Source organism: Armigeres subalbatus, chromosome 1 (assembly GCF_024139115.2).
Source record: "Armigeres subalbatus isolate Guangzhou_Male chromosome 1, GZ_Asu_2, whole genome shotgun sequence".
Taxonomy (NCBI): domain Eukaryota; kingdom Metazoa; phylum Arthropoda; class Insecta; order Diptera; family Culicidae; genus Armigeres; species Armigeres subalbatus.
This window is the reverse complement of record NC_085139.1, coordinates 221,275,560-221,296,280: the sequence shown is the minus strand read 5'-3', so window position 1 is coordinate 221,296,280 and position 20,721 is coordinate 221,275,560. Positions and strand designations below refer to the sequence as shown.

The 20,721-nt window shown below is 42.4% G+C and overlaps 1 protein-coding gene across 2 annotated transcripts in view; it reads left to right on the top strand.

Annotated features, from left to right (window-relative positions):
• LOC134205793 (protein phosphatase Slingshot) overlaps nucleotides 1-20,721 on the top strand; it is a 79,753-nt gene that overhangs the window by 18,117 nt on the left and 40,915 nt on the right. For both annotated transcript variants that reach the window (XM_062681387.1, XM_062681388.1), the window contains exon 2: nucleotides 16,831-16,877. In XM_062681387.1, coding sequence (XP_062537371.1) covers nucleotides 16,831-16,877 — 47 coding nt within the window. The remainder of the gene's footprint in view (nucleotides 1-16,830; nucleotides 16,878-20,721) is intronic.

The window sequence follows — 20,721 nt, the reverse complement described above, 5'->3', positions numbered from 1 at the left end:
CCTCTTGAAAGGAGGCTTCCGGGCTGAAGGAGGCTTCAGGCCTTTGAACTTGGGCTGAAGGAGGCTGGTGTCTTTATGAAGGGGAGGCTTCCAGGCTCGCACTTGAAGGGTGGCTTCCTGAACTGCAGCAGGAGCTTCAGGCCACTTGAAGGGAGGCTGAGAGCTACTTGAAGGGCTTCGAGCTTCTTGAAGAGGCTTCGAGCCTTTGAAGGGAGCTTGAGGCATCTTGAAGGAGGCTCCAGAGCCTCTTTGAATGGAGGCTTCAGGCCACTTGGAAGGAGGCTTCCAGAGCCACTTGAAAGGCTTCCAGGCTGCACTTGAAAGGAGGCTTGAACCTCTTGAAGGGAAGGCTTCCGAGCCTCTTGAAAGGAGACTTCCAGAACCTCTTGAAGGAGGACTTCCGAGCCTCTTAAGGGAGCTTCAGGCTTCTAAATTTCTGAAAGGAGGCTTCCGAAGTCTGTGATGAAGAGGCTGTAGGTTCTTGAAAGGAGTGGCTTGAAGCCTCTTTCAAGGAGGGTTTTGAGGGCCTCTTGATGGTTTGAACATAGAATAGTCTTGAAGACTTTGAAGCTTTTAAAGGGAGGCTTCAAACCCTTGAGAAGGATACTTCCTGAGCCTCTTGAAGGAGCTTCAAGCCCACTTGAAGGAGGCTTGGGCCTGCCTCTGAAAGGCTTCAAGCCGCTCTTAAATGAAACTTCCAGGAGCCTCATGAAAGGAGGCTGAGCCTTTTTGAAGGAGGCTTCTGGGCCTCTTGAAAGGAGGCTTCAGACCTCTTGAAAGAGCTTCCAGTCCTCTTAAAAGGAGGCTGATCCTCTTCAGAAGGAGCTTCGTGCCTCTTGAAAAGGAGGCTTACTTGCAAAATGGGCCTTTTGAAAAGGGCACTTGAAGCCTCTTGAAAGGGAGGCTCCCAAGACCCCTTGGAAGGTGGCCGAGCCTCTTGAAAAATGGCTGGAGCCTCTTAAAGGAGATTTCAGCAGAGCCTCTTAGCTTGCAAGGGCTTCGAGCCTCTTGAAAGGAGTCTTCCGAAGCCTGTGAAAGAATGCTTCCAAGCCTCTTGAAAGAGGGTCTTCCGAGCCTCTTGAAAGGAGGCTGAGAATATTGAAAGGAGGCTTCTGAACCTCTTGAAAGGAGGCTGGAGCCATGGTGAAGGTGGCTTCTGACTCAAAGAAAGTAGGTTTCCCAATTTCTTGCAGAAGTCTTTAGAAGCTTTGTGAAGAAAGGAGCTACAGGCCTCTTCTAAGAATGCTTTCAAGCCTGTTCCAAGAAGGCTTGAGCAACGCGCAGATTGATTGGGCATTCGAGATTTCTTGCAAGGAGGCTGAGGCCTCTTGAAAGGATACTTCAAGACTCTTGAAGGGAGACTTCCAAAGCCTCTTGGTTCCAAGCCTCTTGAAAAGGGCACGATCAGCAGCACAGAAGAGGCTTTCTGGTCTCTTGAAAGGAGGCTTCTGAGCCACGTGACAGGAGGTTTCCGAGCCTCGAAAAAAGGCTTTCTAGTCTCTTAAAAGGAGACTTCTGAGCCTCTTCAAGAAGGTTTCCAACCCTCATGAAAGCAAGCATCCAAGCCTCTTGAAATGAGGCTTCCGAGTTTTTTTTTCAAAGGGGGCTTCTGAGCATTTTGAAAGGAGGCTTCTAAGCCGCTTGGAAGACAAATTCTGCACATCTTGAAAGGAGGCTTCCAAGCTTCTCAAAGGGAAGTAACAGCAGCAGGCGTCTTGAGTTTTCCGAGGGAGTGAAGAAAGGAAGCTTTCAAGGCCTCTTGAAGGCAGCTTCGAGGCCTATGAAGGAGGAGTCTGAGCCTCTTGAAAAAGTCTTCAAAACTTCTTGAAAGGAGGCTTCCGAGCCTCTTGAAGCCTCTTTCGAGCCTGCAAAGAGAAGGCTTCCAGTCCTCATGAAGGCTGAGTCTGCAGAAAGGGGCTTCGAGTCTCTTGAAGGAGGATGCTTCTTGAAGGCTTTCAGGCAGAAAGGGTGTCTTCCCGAGCCTGCTAGTAAGGGGCTTCGAAGCCTCTTGAGGGGACAACCTCGAGCCTCTTGAAAGAAGGCTTTGAAGTCTACTAGAAACTAAAGCTTCCAGTCTGCACTTGGAGGAGGCTTCCGTTCCCTGTGAAAGAGACATCCAAGCCTATTTAAAGGAGGTGTCTCTTTAAATGAGGCTTCCGAGCTGCTTAAAAGATGGTTTCCGAGCCGCTTGAAGGGAAGCCAGGCCTCTTGAAGGAGGCTCAGACCCTGTGAAGGCTGTGCACTTCTTGAAAGAGACTTCCGAGCACCTTGAAAGGAGGCTTCCAGGAGTTTTTGTGAAGGAGCTGAATTTCTTGAAAGGATGCTTCCGAGCCACTTTAAAGAGACTTCCAGAGCCTCGCGAGGAAAAGGCACAGGCCTTTTGAAAGTAGGCTTACAGGCCTAATTTCTTGAGGAGGCTTCAGTCCTCTTGAAAAAGCTTCGAACCTCTTGAAAAGAGACTTTCCGATCTTGAAAGGGTTTTCCGAACCTCTTGAAGGATGGCTGAGACCTCCTATAAAGAAGGGGCTTTGAGGCCCTCACTGAAAGGAAGATTCCGAGGCACTTTGAAAGGAGGATGCATGAGCCTGCTGAAAAGAGGTTTCCAGAGCCTCTCAAAGGGGCTTCTGAGCCTCTCGAGGAGGGCTTCCAGACAGCACGAAGGAGGCTTCTGGGCCTCTTGAAAGAGAGCTTCTGTCTCTTCGAGGGTTTATCAGAACGCACGTAGTGAGTTTCAAATTTCTTGAAAGGGCTTTCCAAGCCTCTTGAAAGGAGTTTTGCTTAGTTGGAAGATTCCAGGCCTCTTGAGCTTCTCAGGTGGAGGTTTCCGAGAGCCTCTTGCAAGGAGGCTTCTGAGTCTCATGAATAGGAGAACTTACAGACACTCTCTTAGAAGGAGGCTTCTACAGTGCTCTTGAAAGGAGGCCTCAGGGCCCTATTGAAAAAGGCACAATCCTCTTCAAAAGGTTTTGAGCCTCTTGACCATGTATCAACGTTCTTGAAAGCAGGCTTCCGAGCCTCTTGAAAGGGAACTTCCAAGTTTTTTTCCAAGAAAGCTTCCAAGTCTCTTGAAAGTAGGTTTCCAAGCCTCTTGAAGGTAGGTTTCTGAATTTATTGCAAGAAGGTTTGAGCGCACAGAAATGGAGCCTTCCGAGGCTGCTACAAAGGCTTCACAAGGCCTCTTGAAAGGAGGCTTGAGGCTCTTCAAGAAGGGTTCACAAACTTTATGATCGTAGATTTTCAGACTCTTGCAAGGAGGCTTCCGAGCTTCTTAAAATGAGACTTCCGAGCCTCTTGAAAGGAGGATTCCAAGTCTTTTCATAGTGGCTTACGATCCTCTTGAAAGGAGCCTTCCAAGCCTCTTCAAGAAGATTAACAAGCCTCTTGATCGTAGATTTCCGAATTTCTTTCAAGGAGGCTTCCGAGCCTCTTAAAAGGAGACTTCCGAGCCTCTTAAAATGAGGTTTCCGACCCTCTTCACAGTTGGTTTCCAAGCCTGTTCAAGAAGGTTCCGAGCCTCTTGAAAGGAGGCATCCAAGCCTCTTCAAGAAGTCTTACAGGTCTCTTGAAATGAGGCTTCCGAGTCTTTGAAAGGAGGCCACGCCTCTTGGAAGAAAAATTCTGCTGGGAGGCTTCCAAGCCTCTCAAAGAGAGCCTTCCGAGCGTCTTGAAGGGATGCTTCCGAGAATTATGAAAAAAGGCTTTAAAGACTCTTGAAAGGAGGCTTCCGAGCCTCTTGAAAGGATACTTCCAAGCCTCTTGAAAGGAAACTTCGTAACCTCTTGAAAGAAGACTTTCGAGCCTCTTGAAAGGACGCTTCCGAGCCTCTTGAAAGTAGGTTTCCGAATTTCTTAAAGGAGGCTTCCGAGCTTCTTGAAAGGGACTTCCGTTTTCCCAGCCTCTTGAAAGGAAGCTTCCAAGCCTCTTCAAGAAGGTTTATGAGCCTTTTGAGAATAGGTATCCAATTTTTTCGAAAGGAGGCTTTCGAGCCTTTTGAAAGGAGGCTTCCGAGCTTCTTGAAAGGAGGCTTCCGTCTTCCGAGCCTCCGAGCCTCTGAAAAGTGGCTTCCGAGCTTCTTGAAAGGAGGCTTCCATCTTCCGAGCCTCCGAGCCTCTGAAAAGTGGCTTCCAAGCCCATTCATGAAAGCTTACGAGCCTCTTCAAAGGAGGTTTCCAAGTCTTTTCAAGAAGGCTTACGATCCTCTTGAAAATGGCTTTAGAGACTCTTGAAAATTGGTTTCCAAGCCTCTTAAAAAAGGCTTACGAGCCTCTTGAAAGAAGTTTTCCGAATTTCTTCAAAGGAGGCATCCAAATTTCTTGAGAGGAGGCTTTCATGCCTCTTGAAAGAAGGCTTCCGAGTCTCTTGAAAGGATGGCACCAGACTCTACCCGAAAGGATAACTTCGAGCCCTTTGAAAGGATGTTTTTGAGCCTCTTTAAGGAGACTTGAGCTCTCGCCAGAAAGGAAGCTTCCGGAACCTCTTAAAGAGGCTTCCGAGCCTCTTAAAAAGAGGCTTCCGAGTCTATTGAAAGGCTCTTCATGCACTGTGCTGGTAGGAATATGCAGTATTTAAAAGTTTTTGATTTATACATTCGCCCATTCGCCATTACGCATTTTTGTGCGAGGAACCCCAGGTTGAGAACCGCTGAAATATCAAATAATAGTATAGTATCAAATAATATGCATATTTGGGTTCAAGCAGTTTTGCACTACATAAGATAATATGTGATTGACTTCTGTAAGTTTCGTTCTGAGAAGTGTCCACGAGCCTTTTATAAAAATTTCGTTTTTGGAGATAAGTTTTCCATTGAACGAGAAAGGCGGAAGATATAATGTTGTCTATCTTTCTTTGGCTGGTCGAAAACCACGGCGCTTATCCCATCAAAACCGATTTCCATTCCGTTCAAGTGCAGCGCGTACCATTCATAGATGCCATCGTGAACTTTTCTCGTCGGTCTCTAGGTCGGTCATTCTCCTATCCTCGGACACTTACCCAATTTGCTGCGGCATAGAAGCAGCGTCGGCTTCGTCGGTATCAGTATCAGTAGATTCTACATAAGTGGCCGAGCGAAGACCGATCGTGTTGGTGACTGGTTTCGCTCTACATACTCATACCCCTATTTGTGTGAACGTCCAGCCTCGCAGCATGCGTTCGGATTGATTGTTTCCTAATTTGGTTGTATCGAAAGCCTTTTTCGCCTGACTAGCGCTGACGGTCCATCCAACAGCAGCAGCAACAACAACAATGTTGTTGTTTTAGCTTCATTTGCCTCTCCCATCCACTCATTGTTTTCCTCTGTATCACTTTTTATGCTATTTCGTTTTTATCTTTTCAGCTTTTGTTGATGCGATCGCAAGCTGCTGTTTTTTATATTTTTGCCATTATTGTAGCATTTTTATTGGCTACCGCACCGCGCAGCGCAACATATACGGCAATGGCCTACAACAGAAGGCTCTGTCCGACTGCCCTCGAAAGTGACCACTCAAGGCCAGATTCACAATTATGGAGTTTCATGTCTCATCAAATCGCCATCCCGTTTTCATCATGCCCGAAGAATATAATACCTTCACCTTCTTGCGACGGACCAAATTTGTACGCCGGTGAATTGCAGTTCACTTTTTGCCCCTTGTAGCCAGTAGCCATTCTCCGTTTCGGTGAGTGGGTTCCTTGAGACAGACGAATCATAAGTAGAGAAATTGGCCGCTTCCGAGCTCCCGGGGTATTGTTGGGCATCGACCATTGCATTGGTTCGATTTTGCCTTCATCATTTTTATTCGAGCTGTCTGGTCGCTTAGCTCTAAGACCCAGAATAAACATTGAAGTCGCGTTCGTTTGAAATAGTGCTGCGCACGCGGTTGAGCTCATCCATCACCTGTTTTGGCAATGCATTTTGGGCGGTATTTGCATGGCCGGCGATGTAAACCAGCAATGCCTCTGCATGTGTGTAAAACAACGAGAAGTCGGCGTTCGGCCAAAAATTTCGCGATTCTTAAAGTCGTAAAATTGGAGTGCGCAGCACTGGGTTCCAGCAGAGTCGGTACAGCACACTGGGCGCTGTCAAATAATCCACATGAAGGCAATTTGAATCGAAGAGACGACTCGCATATCCGGGGATTGTTTCGCGTTTGGTGGGTTCGTGCCGCCTAGTTGCGAATCAAAACCGGTAGCCGGTTGGGCATTGTCTGGTCTGTTACTGTTGCCGCTGCAGGTCTGCGCGGTTTAATCGTTTGCTAAGCGGTAGCCATCATTTTATGTCATCATGATAGAAACAACAAAACAGCATTGATGAATAAGCGTATAATTTTTATAATTAATCAAGATATTTTATACAACTGGAAAAGTTTCGCACAATTCTTGCCAATTATTTGAAATAGCGTGATCCGCACTTCAATTTCCTTAACATGATTTGTTATTTGTTCGTTAGGCATAAATAGATACTGCTCATACCAAATATTTCGACATTGTTGCTTAATTGCAGCGGAAGCCTCAAACGTAAACATCGACTTTTCCCGCAATTCTGATCGCTCCCTTCCAACTTCCAACTGGTACACCTCCGCAGCTTCCATGGAAGTGAAAAAATCCACTGAAATACAGGGAAGAGTCAGTGATTCAGGAATTTTATCGGAATGTAAGCTTTGATTAGAAAAGGTGATAATTTTTACTCTTCCTCAGGAAGTGTTTATAATTTCGCTTTGTATGCGTTAATTAATGTAACTTCTAAATCCCTTGATCGATTTCCATCAAAATGTATGTTAGGCATAGGATGCATAACTTAAATTTCACATTCTTTTGTTCATCGAGGTTTTTCAGATTGTTCAATTCCCGAAAACCTATTTCCCAAATTCCTGTAAAATAAGAAACCTGACAATAACACTTTCACTTTAATAAAATTTCCTTAAAATGACTTTTCAACAAAAATATATTTTCAAACCATAACCATAAAACCATAGCAAGGCTTCTCGATCTCTAGCAGACCGGCGTCCGCCTCCTGTTGCTGAACAAGCGGTCAAGCACGTCGTCTGAGGAATTGAGTCCGTCATTAAGAACATCAGCTCCAGCAGAACATGAACGACGACGAATGGTATACCAAAACAGCTCTTTCAGGGCACAGCCACACTCGCAGGAAAAAAAGGTTTTCGTATGCAAGCCAGAGATGATAGGCGGACATTATTCAATTTGTGTAATAATGATTTACACCAAATTCGGCGGAGGGCTTTAGTGACATGTCGTTCGACTGAAATTCCTACATTGCATCCTCTATTAATTCTGATTTTGTACTTTAGTGTTTGGGAAGGCATATCATTGAAAATAAATCGTTCTTTTCAGAACCGCTGTTTTATATAAATTAAATTTGAGCAGAGATTTTTTCTTTTTAAAGTGCAAATCATACTCGCTTGGCGACGGTAGAAATTTTCGTCGCAATGGTCCGATTCAGTTATTTAGGAAAAAACTATTTTCCTTCGTTTTCGTTCTATTTAGACACTTGGTGTCTTCAGAAGTTGTTTATAATAAAATATTGCTTCTTCGGTCAAAAAGTTCGATAGGGTGGTCCTTATCGTTTCTCAAAACTGAAATTAAACTTTTTATTTCGGGTTTTTGTGGATGACCTCTTCAGCAAACTTGCAGTAAACATTATTTGATGAACTTGCGAAGACACCTTTGTTCATACATAAATTGAGTTCAGAATGAAATTTTCGATTTTAACCTAGGTGGCCCCAAAAATCAGTTTTCTATCCTATCTTTTTGTTTTGAGTTTTACGAGAATGCGGTTTTAAGAAGAAATGAGCAAGTGATGATGCATATTTTGCTGAACACATCATGTTTATAAATCTTACCATTTAAAAGTTATATGCAATTTATACCAAAAACTATGCAATCTCAAAATGCCTATATCTCTGGAGATGGTTCGATTAATTTTTTTGAAGGAGTTATCTGAAAGGGCACATATATAGTAACTTTACTGCAAAATTAAGGGAACGTTTTTTAAATTGAATAATCGATTGAAAATTTCTTCGGAATTTTTTTAATTTACTAGTATTTCACTATATATTAAAATTATGAGTAAATTACCTTCGACAAAAGTTCAAATTTAAACTAAAAATACATATCCGATTATTATTATTTAATCAGACTAAGGCCGAAGTGGCCTGTGCAGTATACAAGAGTCTTTTCCATTCGGGTCGGTCCATGGCTACACGTCGCCAGCCACGCAGTCTACGGAGTCATCTTCCACCTGATCGATCCACCTTGCCCGATGCGCACCTCGCCTTCTTGTGCCCGTCGGATCGTTGTCGAGAACCATTTTCACCGGGTTACTGTCTGACATTCTGGCTACGTGCCCGGCCCACCGCAGTCGTCCGATTTTCGTGGTGTGAACGATGGATGGTTCTCCCAGCAGCTCATGCAACTCGTGGTTCATTCGCCTCCTCCACATACCGTCCGCCATCTGCACCACACCATAGATGGTACGCAGCACTTTCCTTTCGAAAAATCCGATACAAAACTGCGTCGTAGCATGCGTGAAAAATAAAAATGACAGTTTGTGCGTTGCTTCCGTATTGAATGGTGTGCCCTTGAAAACGCGAGTGAATTTAAATTTGGATTCCGTGAGGATTGTCTTTAAGTATATTCGTGCAATGAAGAGTGGTATAAAAAAAAACCTTTGTACAGGAAACTGAAATACAATTCATTACATATATTAATTTCCAGTTACTTATAAAAATATAGCAGACTGGCTAATCACAGGAAGCGATTACAAGAAGAGCCCTGTGCAAATTTTGAAGCATGTGAAGCAAATGTCTTCCGTGTGGAAAATTGATGAGAGTGCTTTGCTGAAACAAATTCGATGGATGAGCATTGAATTTAACAGAAAATGGAAAAATAGTCATTTTGACCGCAAACGTTTTTTTTTTCATCGAATGCATCTTGGATGAGTAAGAAAATTTGGCTCAAAAATAATGATCAAACGCCAGACGAAACCACAAAAGCCAGAAAGGGCGGGCGTCCTTCGAAACCATTTTCGGAAGTCGGAAGGAAATCAAAGCAGAATAAGTTGCGTACGCTATTGTTAATAAAAGTTTTGTATCGGATTTTTCGAAAGGAAAGTGCTGCGGTACCATCTATGGTGTGGTGCAGATGGCGAACGGTACGTGGAGGAGGCGAATTAACCACGAGTTGCATGAGCTGCTGGGAGAACCATCCATCGTTCACACCACGAAAATCGGACGACTGCGGTGGGCCGGGCACGTAGCCAGAATGTCAGACAGTAACCCGGTGAAAATGGTTCTCGACAACGATCCGACGGGCACAAGAAGGCGAGGTACGCATCGGGCAAGGTGGATCGATCAGGTGGAAGATGACTCCGTAGACTGCGTGGCTGGCGACGTGTAGCCATGGACCGAGCCGAATGGAAAAGACTCTTGTATACTGCACAGGCCACTTCGGCCTTAGTCTGATTAAATAATAATAATCGGATATGTATTTTTAGTTTAAATTTGAACTTTTGTCGAAGGTAATTTACTCATAATTTTAATATATAGTGAAATACTAGTAAATTAAAAAAAATTCGAAGAAATTTTCAAAGTCGATTTATTCAATTTAAAAAAAACGTTCCCGTAATTTTTGCAGTAAAAGTTACTATACACTACCCGCCAAAAGTATGGAAGCGCAAAAATAAGTATTGCAACACCTGCTTTGAATATTGCAACACTCCGAAAAGTTTAGCATCACTCCGGAACTAACATATTCGTGAAGATTTATCGTCGGATCCTTTACATTTAGAATGGTGGAACCTTCTACAAAATTTATCACGGCGATAAGTGCATTGCGAAAGAGGACAATTTAGCTCTTTGGAGTGCCCTGGCCACCAGGTAGACCGCGGATTATCCGGATTCTGAACCACGTGTGAAGTCACCGCTTAATACATCTATTCATTCTAGCGACATGCCAAATGTTCATCATCTTTCGTAATCGCAATATGACAGAAAATCAATGCTGATTGACGCTTGCTTGACCCTTGGCGTCCTCCCAGTGGTCCTCCGGGAGTTTCGGAACATCCGGTAAAGTGGTTAAATTTTGAAATTCGTCACAGAAAGCTGCGACTTTTTCAAAGCCGATTGTGGCAGAATTATCAGAGCAAAATCAATGCAAGCATCACTCATTGACTCCAGATGGCCTCCCAGTGGTCCTCCGCAAATTCCGGAACATCCGATGAAGTGGTCAATTTTTAAAATTCGCTCCAGGAAGCTGCGACTTTTTCTAAACGGTTTGAGGGAGCATTGCCAGAGAAAAATCAATGCAAGCATCACTAATTGATCCCAAGTGGCCTCGTATTGTTCCTCCGGAAGATCCGGGACATCCGGTGAAGAGGCCAATTCTTGAATCTCGTCCTAAAAAGCTGCGACTTTTTCTAAGCCGATTGTGGTAAAATTGTAGGAATTCCTCTGGAAGTCCTTCTAGGAATTCTTGCGAAAGACTTTCCAGGAATTCCTTCGGAAGATCTTCCAGGAATTCCTTCGGAAGACCTCCCAGGAATTCCAGGAATTCATTCGGAAGTTCCTCCAGGAATTCCTTCGGAAGCTCCGTTCCTCCAGGAATTCCTTCGGAAGTTCCTCCAGGAATTCCTTCGGAAGGCCTCCCAGGAATTCCAGGAATTCATTCGGAAGTTCCTCCAGGAATTCCTTCGGAAGTTCCTCCAGGAATTCCTTCGGAAGTTCCTCCAGGAATTCCTTCGGAAGTTCCTTCGGAAGTTCCTTCGGAAGTTCCTCCAGGAATTCCTTCGGAAGTTCCTCCAGGAATTCCTTCGGAAGTTCCTCCAGGAATTCCTTCGGAAGTTCCTCCAGGAATTCCTTCGGAAGTTCCTCCAGGAATTCCTTCGGAAGTTCCTCCAGGAATTCCTTCGGAAGTTCCTCCAGGAATTCCTTCGGAAGTTCCTCCAGGAATTCCTTCGGAAGTTCCTCCAGGAATTCCTTCGGAAGTTCCTCCAGAAATTCCTTCGGAAGTTCCTCCAGGAATTCCTTCGGAAGTTCCTCCAGGAATTCCTTCGGAAGTTCCTCCAGGAATTCCTTCGGAAGTTCCTCCAGGAATTCCTTCGGAAGTTCCTCCAGGAATTCCTTCGGAAGTTCCTCCAGGAATTCCTTCGGAAGTTCCTCCAGGTATTCCTTCGGAAGCTCTTCCAGAAATTCCTCAGGAAGCTCCTCCAGAAATTCATTCGGAAGTTCCTCCAGAAATTCCTCAGGAAGCTCCTCCAGAAATTCATTCGGAAGTTCCTCCAGAAATTCTTTCCAGGAATTTTTCCGGAAGATCCTTCACCTTCCAGGACTGCTTCCGAAAGTTTCTCCAGGAATTCCTCAAGAAGTTCCTCTAGGAATACCTCCAGAAGTCCCTCCGAATTCCTCCGGAAAATTCCTTAAGAAGTTTCTCCATGAACTACTCAAGAATTTCCTCCAAGAATACCTCCGGGAGTTTTTCAGGAAGTGTACCGGAAGTTTCTCCAGGAATTCCTCCAAATGTTTTTCCGTCCGTTCTTCCAAGAAATCCTCTTGAAATTTTTTGCAGGAATTCCTCCGGAAATTCCACTGGAGTCCGAAAATTCCACTAGGACCTACTCCAGAAATCCCCCAAAATCTCTACATAAATTACTTTGAGAAGTATACAGAAATTTCCTCTGAATTCGTTTCTAAATACACATGGGATTCTTTTAAGCCCACCTATCTCCGATCTCCGATATTTTTTCCTGAAATTTCGCATTCCGCATTCTGCCAGAAAACCGTTTGGAAATTTTTTAGAAGTTCTTTCAGGAATTCCCCAGAAATCACCCAGAAAACCTTTTCACGATTTATTTTCAGGAAATACTCTTGCAATATTATAAAGAAGTTAACCTGAAAATACTCCCAGAAATGCTCCCACTTTTTCTTCCACAAGGAGGGGCTTGTATTCCACAAGGAATTCTGCCAAAAAATGGCCAGAAATTTCTGCGGAAATTACGTGGAGAATTGTTCCAGATATCCCTTTATAGATTCGTTTCGAAATTCCCCCAAAAATTTCTCCAAGTGTTCTCAAGAAAAATCCAGGAATAGTTCCGGGAAATTCCCCTTCCAGAAAGATTTTACGATAGAATTTTTATGCGAATATCTGAAGGAGTTCCTAAAAGAATTCATAATGAAATTCCTCAAGGATTTTTTTAACAACGTTCTTAAGAAATTCTCGAAGATATTCCTGATTTGAATCTGAAGAAATTTTTACAAAATTGTTTGAAATAATTTTGGGTGATTCCGATTTATAAACTATATCGGAAATGAGATTATATTCTGCATCATTAGAAGTGGAAAATGTCATATGAACATGGTGGAAAATATGTATTTCTGACAGGAGTTAGACGAAACTGGAAAACTGAACTTGACTTTACTGTTAATGCTCTTTTGGAAAAAAGTTCGAAATCCATAATCCTACTGCCTACAATAGCCATCGGCGTTGTAAAAAATATTTGGACGTGGTAAATTTTCATACAATTCATTTTGATGGTGGCGGCACAGGACTATTCCTGAGGACCACTCAGTGAAATTTTGCTTTCATGTTGCTACATCTAACATACGAGGGAGGATTACTAAGACGAATTTAAAAGAATGGACCACTTCACCGAATGTTCCAGAACTTCTAGAGGACCATCCGAGGAGAACGACTGGTTGTTATATTGAATTAGTTCTGACATTTTTACAACAAGCGATTTTCAGAATGTTGCAGCTTTCTGAGTTGAATTACAGAAATTTACCACTTCTCCGGATATTCTAAAGCTCCGGAGGATTACTAGGTGGCCACCAGGCGTCAATGGGAGATGCTCGCATTGATTTAACTCTGGCATTACTATTACAGTCAAACCTCTATGAGTTGATGTTCTATGACTCGATATCGACTCATGGAGGCAAAATATGCCATATTGAAAAAAATATTCTGGGTTACTGTAATGGTCCCTTCAAACAGATTTTCAATGATTCTCTATTCCACGTCTCGATATTTAAACGAGTCTTCATTATCGACTCATTGAGGTTTGCCTGTACAAACGGTATAGGAAAAAGCGCAGTTTTCTGGGATGCATTATAAAACCATTAAATATGACCACTTTACTGGATTATCCACTGGTCAATGAGTGGTGCTTGCATTGATTTTGCTCTCACAATGCTACCACAGACGTTTTAGAAAAACTCGCAGCTTGCTTGTTCCGGATCTTCCGGAAGAACACTGGGAGACCACTTAAGGTCAATTAGTGATGCTTGCTCTGATTTTTCTCTGGCAATGCTTCCACAAACCGTTTAGAAAAAAACGCAGCTTTCTGGGACGAATTTAAATAATTGGCCACTTTACCGGGTGTTCCGGATGTTCCGGATCTTCCGAAGGAATACTGGGAGACCACCTGGGGTCAATTAGTAATGCTTGGATTGATTTTTCTCTGACAATGCTTCCACCGACCGTTTAGAAAAAATCGCAGCGTTTTGGGACGAATTTAAATAATTGACCACTTTACCGAATATTCTGGATCTTCCGGAGGAATACTGGGAGACCACCTGGGGTCAATTAGTGATGCTTTCATTGATTTTTCTCTCACAATGCCTCCACAAACCGTTTAGAAAAAATCGCAGCTTTCTGGGACGAATATTAATAATTTACCACTTTACCGGATGTTCCGGAACTCCCGGAGAATCAGTGAGAGGCTACCACTAACTGGTCAAGCAAACGTCAGTCAGCATTGATTTTTCTGTCATATTGCGATTACGGAAGATGATGAAAACCGCATCTCGCTGGAATGAATGCATTTATTAAATTGTGACTTCACACGTGTTCCAGAATCCGGAGCATCCGGATGTCCACCCGGTGGCCAAGGCACCCAGGGAGCTAAATTGACGTCCGGCCTAATGCACTTATCGTCGTGAACAATTTTGTTGAAGGTCCCATTATTGTAAATGGAAAGATCCGATGGGAATATGGGAGTTCTGAAGTGATGCTAAACTTTTTTGGGGGTGTTGCAATATTCAAAGTAGGTGTTGCAATACTTATTTTTGCGCTTCCATACTTTTGGCGGGTAGTGTATATGTGCCCTTTCAGATAACACCTTCAAAAAAAATTAATCGAACCATCTCCATGAGATATAGGCATTTTGAGATTGCATAGTTTTTTGGTATAAATTGCATATAACTTTTAAATGGTAAGACTTATAAACATGATGTGTTCAGCAAAAGTATGCACCATCACTTGCTCTTCATTTCTTCTGAAGACCGCATTCTCGTAAAACTCAAATCAAAAAAGATAGGATAGAAAAACTGATTTTTTTAAATACCCTAGGTTAAAATCGAAAATTTCATTTACTGAACTCAATTTATATGCTAGACAAAAGGTGTCTTCGGCAAAGTTGCATCAAATAATGTTTACTGCAAGTTTGCTGAAGAGGTCATCCACAAAAAACCCGAAATAAAAAAGTTTAACTTCAGTTTTGAGAAACGATAAGGACCACCCTATCGAACTTTTTGACCGAAGAAGCAATATTTTATTATAAACAACTTCGCTGAAGACACCAAGTGTCTAAATAGAACGAAAACGGAGGAAAATAGTTTTTTCCTGCTAAATAACTGAATCGGACCATTGTGCAATGTTGGAAATCGCTCATAACTCTTGCATACCCATTCGCTCCAATATTGTCCAATTTGTCCGAATACCGTTGGGCTCACATTAGTTTCTGTTCGTAACGGCATCCTTTGGTCAGAGAGTGCTTCAAGTTTTGTTGGGTAGGCAACTTTTAAAGCACGTTTTAAAACAAATATCTAATTCTAGCTATTCTTTCTCGGAGTAATGCAATGGCCAATAAAAAGCGCGAAAATCGGAAAACTGCGGTGGGCCGAGCACATAGCCAGAATATAGGACAATAATCAGGTGAAAATGGTTCTCGACAACGAACCATTCGACGGGCACAAGAACGTGAGGTGCGCAGTGAGTGAGGTGGATCTAATGTAAGATCTTCGAATAAATCCGCACGTGATCGGATGCTGGGTCGTGAGCGTGGCAGCAATCTAGGAAATACGGTGGCCTAAAACTGGAGAACGTAAATTCCGAACGGTTGATTCCATCGCAAACACTTCATTCAAGTACTACGTCCACTATAGCACAACGTGAAGTTGGCTTCATGGTGATTGGGAAGCTGAGGAAGCGAGTTATCCGGAAACCGATAAGCGACCGAATTTGCGTGTTAAGAATGAAGGGCAAATTCTTCAACTACAGTCTGATCAGCATCTATGCACATCTATGCCTTAAACCACATTTTTTTACAAAAGATAATTCATTTAGAATATAATCGAAATAATCCAACCAAATGGTTGTAGTTGGTATCAGGTTCTTTCGAACCGAGCATTTGGGTTGTTGATGAATCATTTTACACGTGACTCAACTGTTGAATTTCCATTCTTGATCCTTTCAAACAAGTAACACGAACGGAATGTTGTTAAAATAGCCGTTTACATATGTATATTTCGAAAGGTAGTTGCCTAATTTTATGGAAAATATGTTTGTACTCTATGCATTTATTCCAACTTTCCATTTGCAATTTAAATTAAATATTTGTTTTATTAATGGAGCTTTTTTGCCGTAAAATCAGTCTTCTCTGAATAGTCTACTAGTCCTTGTTTTTTCACTAAAGTGTTTTGAAATACAAGAACTAAACCAAAACCAATATCTTGGGTTGTAGTTTTTTTTATTTTCGCTAGGTGGATTTATCTTATTTTTGAGGAACAAGAAATAATTATACGATATACGATACGATATCTTACACAAAGCATATAATCAAAACCAAAATGTAATCTCCGAGCCGACGGTCGGTGTCGACAACAATCCCAACTAACAGAATGGCATTACTCATCGCACAAAAGTTCGATTGCGTGTGACTAATCGTGTTTAATTTTGGCAAAGCTCTTTCTCTTCACCTACATCTCGTTTCCCGTAGCGGTATGCCCCAATAACTACGCGGAAAGTTAAGCTGCTCCTTCGATCGAAGATCAGCAGCTTCAGAACACGTTTCGTCGACAATTGGTTCGTTGAATAATGGGGAAATTAAATTCTCAAGAACCGGTGTCGTCTGTTTTGGACTGCCCCTCTTTTGTCTGGCATCTGTACCGAACCAACAGAACAGTGCAACAGCCCCCATTCAATCGGCCCCGCAGGTCATCGTGTCATTCGAACGCGCGCCCGCGTTGTTTGGTTTGGTGACATGATCTTCGATCCTTCCCATTCTGTTTTTATCTGCAGTCGTCGATCGGTCGACCTACAATTTACAGCTTCCGCGTTCGCAGCAACTGCCTCTGAAGTGTCCAATTGTTTTGCTACGGGAGATCACTTGCAGCGCTCGAGTGTAATTGTTGGCGTCACTTTCTGGGGAAAACAAACGACCGCGGCAGCGAGAGGTACACTCGACGAACGTGTGTTTACTTCTCGGCGGTGACAGCTCAGCGTGTCGAAATCAAATCGATCTAACTAGCTAGCCGGTGATCGTGACGACCGACGACGATCATCCGCTTTACGGTGGATTGATGGCCGTCCTTCACGCATTCGAAAACTGCCTGCGGAGGCAACGTTATAACCGCGACGGTGGTTGTTTATTTCTATTTTCCGCTGAAAATTTTCTGTTTCCTCAGTAGCAGCAAAATCAAAATTCACAATGCCGTTTTCTCGAATTTCCCGTGACCTTAACACGGAGCAATGGTGAACATCGTGACGATGAGCGAGACTGGGTGGAATAGGGTAGCTGCTGATTGCGTACATAACTCATGTTTTTTTTTCTTTTTTAATTTTTTACAGGACGCAAGTTGCGCAGAAGACGAAGAAAATGCTACGGAAAATAAAGAGTAAGTTTTTTAGACATAATCTTATTACAAACATGATTTTAAGTAAAATATGGAAAACCATCAACGATTTTGGCTCTCATTTTTTTACCCTTGATACAGGTGTTTGTTTTATGCGAATACCGGTAGTACAGGTGTTTGATGAAAAACAAACAAGAATATCAACAGGATCAAATCGTTTGTCATATATGATCACTGATCAGTAGAGTGATTCATATTTTTCGCTTCCTCACAAATAAACGATTTCATTCGTCATTTTGAGAGCTCTCTCAAATTTTGGTTGTAATTTGACTGTGCACACGTCATTTTTATTTTTTACTAGCCTTATGTACCCGGCCTTGCTCGGAATTGCCAGTTTGATTCGCAGTTTTTTTTTCACAATCGGAAAATGAATAAACCAATTGGTCAACAGGATAATTGCGTTTTCTTATCGATACTTCATCATTTGATCAGAAGAAGGCAGATTTCATTTGAAAACATTGACTGGTTTTGAAGAAGGGAGCAAACCCATAATCGCCATATTCCGGGCAAACGTTTATTTCTAAAGAAGGAAAAACATCCACCGATGCCTTATTCCGGGCAAACGTCTATTTTTAAAGAAGGGATCACATTCACCATCCAGAAGGAAACACATTAATCATTGCTTGTCACTGGGCAACCATAATTTCGATAAATGGTTAAATTGATCGATAACTAAACAATACAATAATGGGTTCAGAAGTTAGGCTGGAGCATACACACAAACATACAAACATTGAGTTTTATATATCTCGGTACTTATTCAAAGGACGTATGTGATTTTGTAAACAAAGATGCATACGTCGATTTGTCAAATATGATGGCACTCCTACGCAAACCAACACAACGAACATGTAGCCGAAACCTCCCCTACCTGTATGTGGCGATGGTTTGCGTGGAGTGCTATCAGATTGCAGAAATCAACGTTTAAATTTTTGTTTACAAAATCACATACGTCACATACGTTGAATAAGTATCCGAGATATATAGATAGCTAATAGCTATATGTATTCGGCTTTGCTAGGGACTGAAAAGTAAATTATTCAATTAAAATGTCCAATGCTGTAGCACAAAACCCACAGAGGTAGATCTACCGCTCATAGAATTGTTCCTTTGTATCAATCTATTTTTATATATTTGTTTGGCCCTTCTACCTTTTCAATAAACATCTTCCAAAAATAGAGAATAAGTGTACCAAATCTGGTTGTAATTTATCCTGGGAGTTACACTGAATTGCTCATTTTTTAAAGACAACCCTTCCCCATAACTTCCCTTTTTCCCCAATGACCCTCCCACCTCCTTTGTTATCTTCTCCTTGGGATAGAAAATGTGTACACCAATTTTGGTTGAAATCGGTCCTGGGAGTTAGGTGTTACACTGAATTGCTCTTTTCTAAATACAACCCTTCCCCTTACCCTCCCTTTTTCCCAATGATCATACCACCCTTTGTTATTTTCTCCTTAGGATAGAGAATGTGTACCAAATTTGGATGAAATCGGTCCAGGGGTTCAAAAGATACACTGAATTGCTTGTTTTCTGAACAATACCCCTCCCCAGCCCCTCCCTCTTTCCCAAATTAACCTTCCATATGATCGACTACTCTTAGTGAATATGTGTACAAAATTTGGTTGATGTGGGTACTGGGGGTTGGGAGTTACACTGAATTGCTCGTTTTATAAAGACAACCCCTCCCTCCATACCTTCCCTCTTTTTACAATGACCGCCTCACCCCCTTTGTTATCTTTTCTTTAGGGTAGAGAATGTTTGTATCAAATTTGGTTGAAATCGGTGCAGGGGTTCAGAATTTACTCTGAATTACCCGTTTTCTGAACCATACCCTCCCTCCAGACCCTCCCCTTTCAAAGATTACACTCTCATATGGTTGTCTCCTTATATTGAATATGTGTACAAAATTTGATTGAAATCGGTCCTAGGAGATGCAAGTTACACATAATTGTTCGTTTTCTAAACAAAACCCCTCCCCCTTTTCTAAATGACCCTCCCACCCCCTTTGTCAACTTCCCCTGAGGATAGAGAACGTGTGTACCAAATTTGGTTGAATTCGGCCAAGTGGTTCAGAAGTAGTTAGCGAACATACATACATAGATTGATTTTTATATATATAGATCAAAAGTACTATGGAAATGATCGCTCCTGCGAAATATCAGTCTGGAGGTCGCCCATTGACTGGATAAAATAAATCAATTTTTGCAAAGCAATTTGACCATAATAGAAAAAAAATGAAAAAAATTCTTGGTGTTTTCGAAATCTGGATATTCCTGTATTTGTTACGACGCGAAGATGAAAAGCAAAATATGTATTCCTCCTTGGATGAAAACTCTGACAATGAATCATCAAGAACAAGTCTTGGATTCCAACTAACTAGAATACAAAGTTAAGAGTCGGCTAGTAGCAAACCTTCATAAGCAATAATATTGCAAAAGGTATAGAAAAAAATAGTGAGTTCCAATCAAATCATTTCTGAAATCAAAAAAGTCAGACATTGCAAAGCCTCTTCCGTGTCACCCAGTAAGATAACATGGTGTCCGGTCTGATAATAAAATACTGCCTAGATATCTAGAGAAAAGTTTATCGCTGTTTGTTGGGGCTGTCAGCACACATAAAACCGAGAAATAATATTGTTTACTACTCGGATATTTACCCCTGCAGTTGGAACCCCCGTCTTTCGTCATTGATGGGGCGTTATTTTTAGCGGTTCAAGGCGTTTCAAACTCAGCGCCGGCCGTCGCGCAGACTGACTTGCGTCGACTCTATGGCGACGGCTGGCGAACGGGACCCAGCTTCTCGCGGCTTAGCTGACAAACTGACCGACCGACCGACCGAAATATTAACCCTGTGTCGAAGTGTGACTGTGATGTATCAATCATAGGCGGTGGAGGCCTAGGAAGTGATGCCCCGATTATGCCGTTGACACTTGCTATTTTGCGTACTAATTTGCTTTCGCGTTCACCGTCAATTGGTTCGTTATAAATCTCACTAGAGGCAAACACTGTGAAGTTCCTTGGCATCCGCAGTGGAAAGTAGAGCTAGAGAGCTAGACGATGAAGATAATCTTTGCGGCTAATAGTGTGTTGATCTGGGTCATTGGACGAGAATGAAATATCTACGAGGACATTCGAGTTTCTGATAGTAATTCGAAAAGACATGTGTCTCCACAAATTTTTGTTAATTGGTCGGAAGATTGGAGCAAGTTTTTGACGTAAACTACGTCTAAGGGGAAGACTCAGATACAGGGTGTAAAACGGAAATTTCCAAATTCGAGACCGTCACGAAATTAGGATAGATTTCAAACGCTAATAGCGTCTTTATCTTTCGATGGATTTTCGAGATTTACTTATCAATCGATTCGGAAACTCTCCAGCAATTTTTCAATTCTATTGATACTATTGATTATCAACGTTAAACTATTGAAAATGTTATTTCTTTCCAAACCTGGTGAAAAATTTAATCCCGGTCATAAATCCCCAACACGGACATCAGATTGCAGTAACGTACGGGCTTTTGATCCACTGCTTTGTTTTCCCTGTGTATAAAAAGCCCGGTGTTTCGCGTGCGCGCGTCATTTTCATTCTGGATGTCACGGAGAACGGACCAGGGCGGTTTCAGCGTGATTAAACTCATCCATGAGTTTTAAGGTGCTGAGTTGGATGCGTCTCAACTCACGCTTGATTAAAATCGTCCATGAGTTTTGAGATTTTTAGTTTTTACCACCACAGACGGCAGGTTTTGTTCTATTATTGTCAGGGGGGTTTCTATAACTAATTATGTTCAAATTTGGCCTAAACATTTTTTGCATATCAAGGAATAT